Source organism: Octopus bimaculoides, chromosome 12 (assembly GCF_001194135.2).
Source record: "Octopus bimaculoides isolate UCB-OBI-ISO-001 chromosome 12, ASM119413v2, whole genome shotgun sequence".
Classification (NCBI taxonomy): Eukaryota; Metazoa; Mollusca; class Cephalopoda; order Octopoda; family Octopodidae; genus Octopus; species Octopus bimaculoides.
Window position 1 is genome coordinate 59,737,102 of NC_068992.1, and position 2,034 is coordinate 59,739,135.

The window sequence follows — 2,034 nt, forward strand, 5'->3', positions numbered from 1 at the left end:
GGTGGATGGCAAAATCTGAATGGGAGAACTGAACTTGTGAATCATTGTGTGGATTAGCGAGTTTGGAAACTATTAAAGAGGGTAAAACTTCGATTTGGTCCTGGAAAATTAAAAAAGAAAGAAAAAGAAAAATTAGAATTAGTCTGGTTAAAATAATTTATTTAATGAAAAGCTTACAAAAACTCAAATATCTTACTGTTCTTTTATTCTTTTACTCTTTTACTCTTTTACTTGTTTCAGTCATTTCACTGCAGCCATGCTGGAGCACTGCCTTGTAATATTTTTGTCAAACTGTTCAACCCCAGGATTTACTTTCTAAGCCTAGTTCTTATTCTATTGGTCTCTTTGCTGAACTGCTAAGTTACAGGAATGTAAACACACCAACACTGGTTGTCAAGTGATGATGGGGTGGTGGGGACAAACAGACACAACTCCCCCCACGCACACACACATACAACAGGCTTCTTTCAGTTTCATTCTACCAAATCTACTCACAAGGTTTTGGTTGGCCCGAGCCTATAGTAGAACACACATACCAAGTGTTTTACAGAGTGGGACTGAAACCAGAACCATGTAGTTGGGAAGCAAGCTTCTTACCACACAGCCATGCCTGTTATATACCTTTTGTAGAAGATTAAAATTTAATACTTTTACTGTGCGATAATTCTGTGTTTAATGCCTCCTTCTCCATAATCCATTCCTATTTTCCTCACATTCCTCCTAGCTCAGACTGACTATTGCCCATGCCTTCATTTCATTGTTTTTCCTTCTGTCCCAATCTTTAATGTCAGTCACTCTCTTTTCACTTTATGATGTGGCAGTGCTAAGCAGTGATGTGTATATATACAAGGTTATTACCAGTTCAAATATGCTTGGACCATATTCAAACCCATAAGACATTTTCTCCAAATTTCCTCCATGAGAAAAAAAAAATTTTTTTCTCCAAGACAAAACACATTGAATGACTTTCTTACCGATTTGAATATGCCCCAAAGATATTTGAAATGGTTATAATAACCTTGTATTTCTCCTATTATATTTTCATGAACCATTCTATCTACACAGCCATTCTTGATTTGACTCTCTGTTCCTATTCTTTTCGTATCCACCGTCCCCTACCTTTTGAATATACACCCTGATACCTCATCTCCATCATTATTTCTGCCTTTCCTACTTCGTGGAGGCAAAATCTGAATCGGAGAACTGAACTTAGGATATTGGACTCATGACTGTAAGACTGTGGTTTTGATTCTTGGATTGGGTGATGCGTTGTGTTCTTGTGCAAACATGTCACTTCATATTGCTTCAGTCCACTCAGATGGCAAAAATGAGTAAATCCTCTGAGGGACTGATGTCTCATCCAGGTGGAGAATTTATTATATGCCATTGAAAATGGGAAACTAGCCCTTTTGAGTCAGCATAACTTGAGAAGGTAACCTTTACCTTTCCTACTTTGGTAGCCATGTCTCTCCTCAACAGCAAGTCACCTGTTTTTGCTTTTCTATCATAAAACATTTCCATCGACACTGCAATCCCACTCTGTAAAGGAATCCAATCTTGTGAGTTACTTGGTAATCTTACTAGTGCTGGTGTCACGAAATAAGAACTCAGTACACTCTGAAAAGTGTTTGGCATTAGGAAGAACATCAGCAGTATAAATCTTGCTAAAACAGATATAATACTGACAATGCTGTCTAGCATTTGGCAGAAAGGCTTTGTATCCATCTGCCAGTCTTGACAAAGAGGTAAATGTAGAACTATTTGATGCTGTAGCATAATCTATAACAAGTCTAAGCAATATACCTTCTCACACACACTATCAATTTATCAATCCATTTCTCTTACAAAGTGTACTTCAACCATCCCATTTTTGTCATTGACCCCAAAGAATTTATACCATTGTTGTTTACCAGTGAGGAGTTTGGCTAAAGCTCCCTTCCATCTTATCTCTTGCACACAGCATACATTCATTTACCTCCACACTATGAAATGAAATAAAGTGACTAAACTTATTATTATATATATATATATATA

The 2,034-nt window shown here is 37.0% G+C and overlaps 1 protein-coding gene across 1 annotated transcript in view; it reads right to left on the minus strand.

Annotated features, from left to right (window-relative positions):
- LOC106880106 (small conductance calcium-activated potassium channel protein 1) overlaps window positions 1–2,034 on the minus strand; it is a 514,884-nt gene that overhangs the window by 27,058 nt on the left and 485,792 nt on the right. Inside the window, exon 12 of the mRNA XM_052972057.1 lies at window positions 2–100. Coding sequence (XP_052828017.1) covers window positions 2–100 — 99 coding nt within the window. The remainder of the gene's footprint in view (window position 1; window positions 101–2,034) is intronic.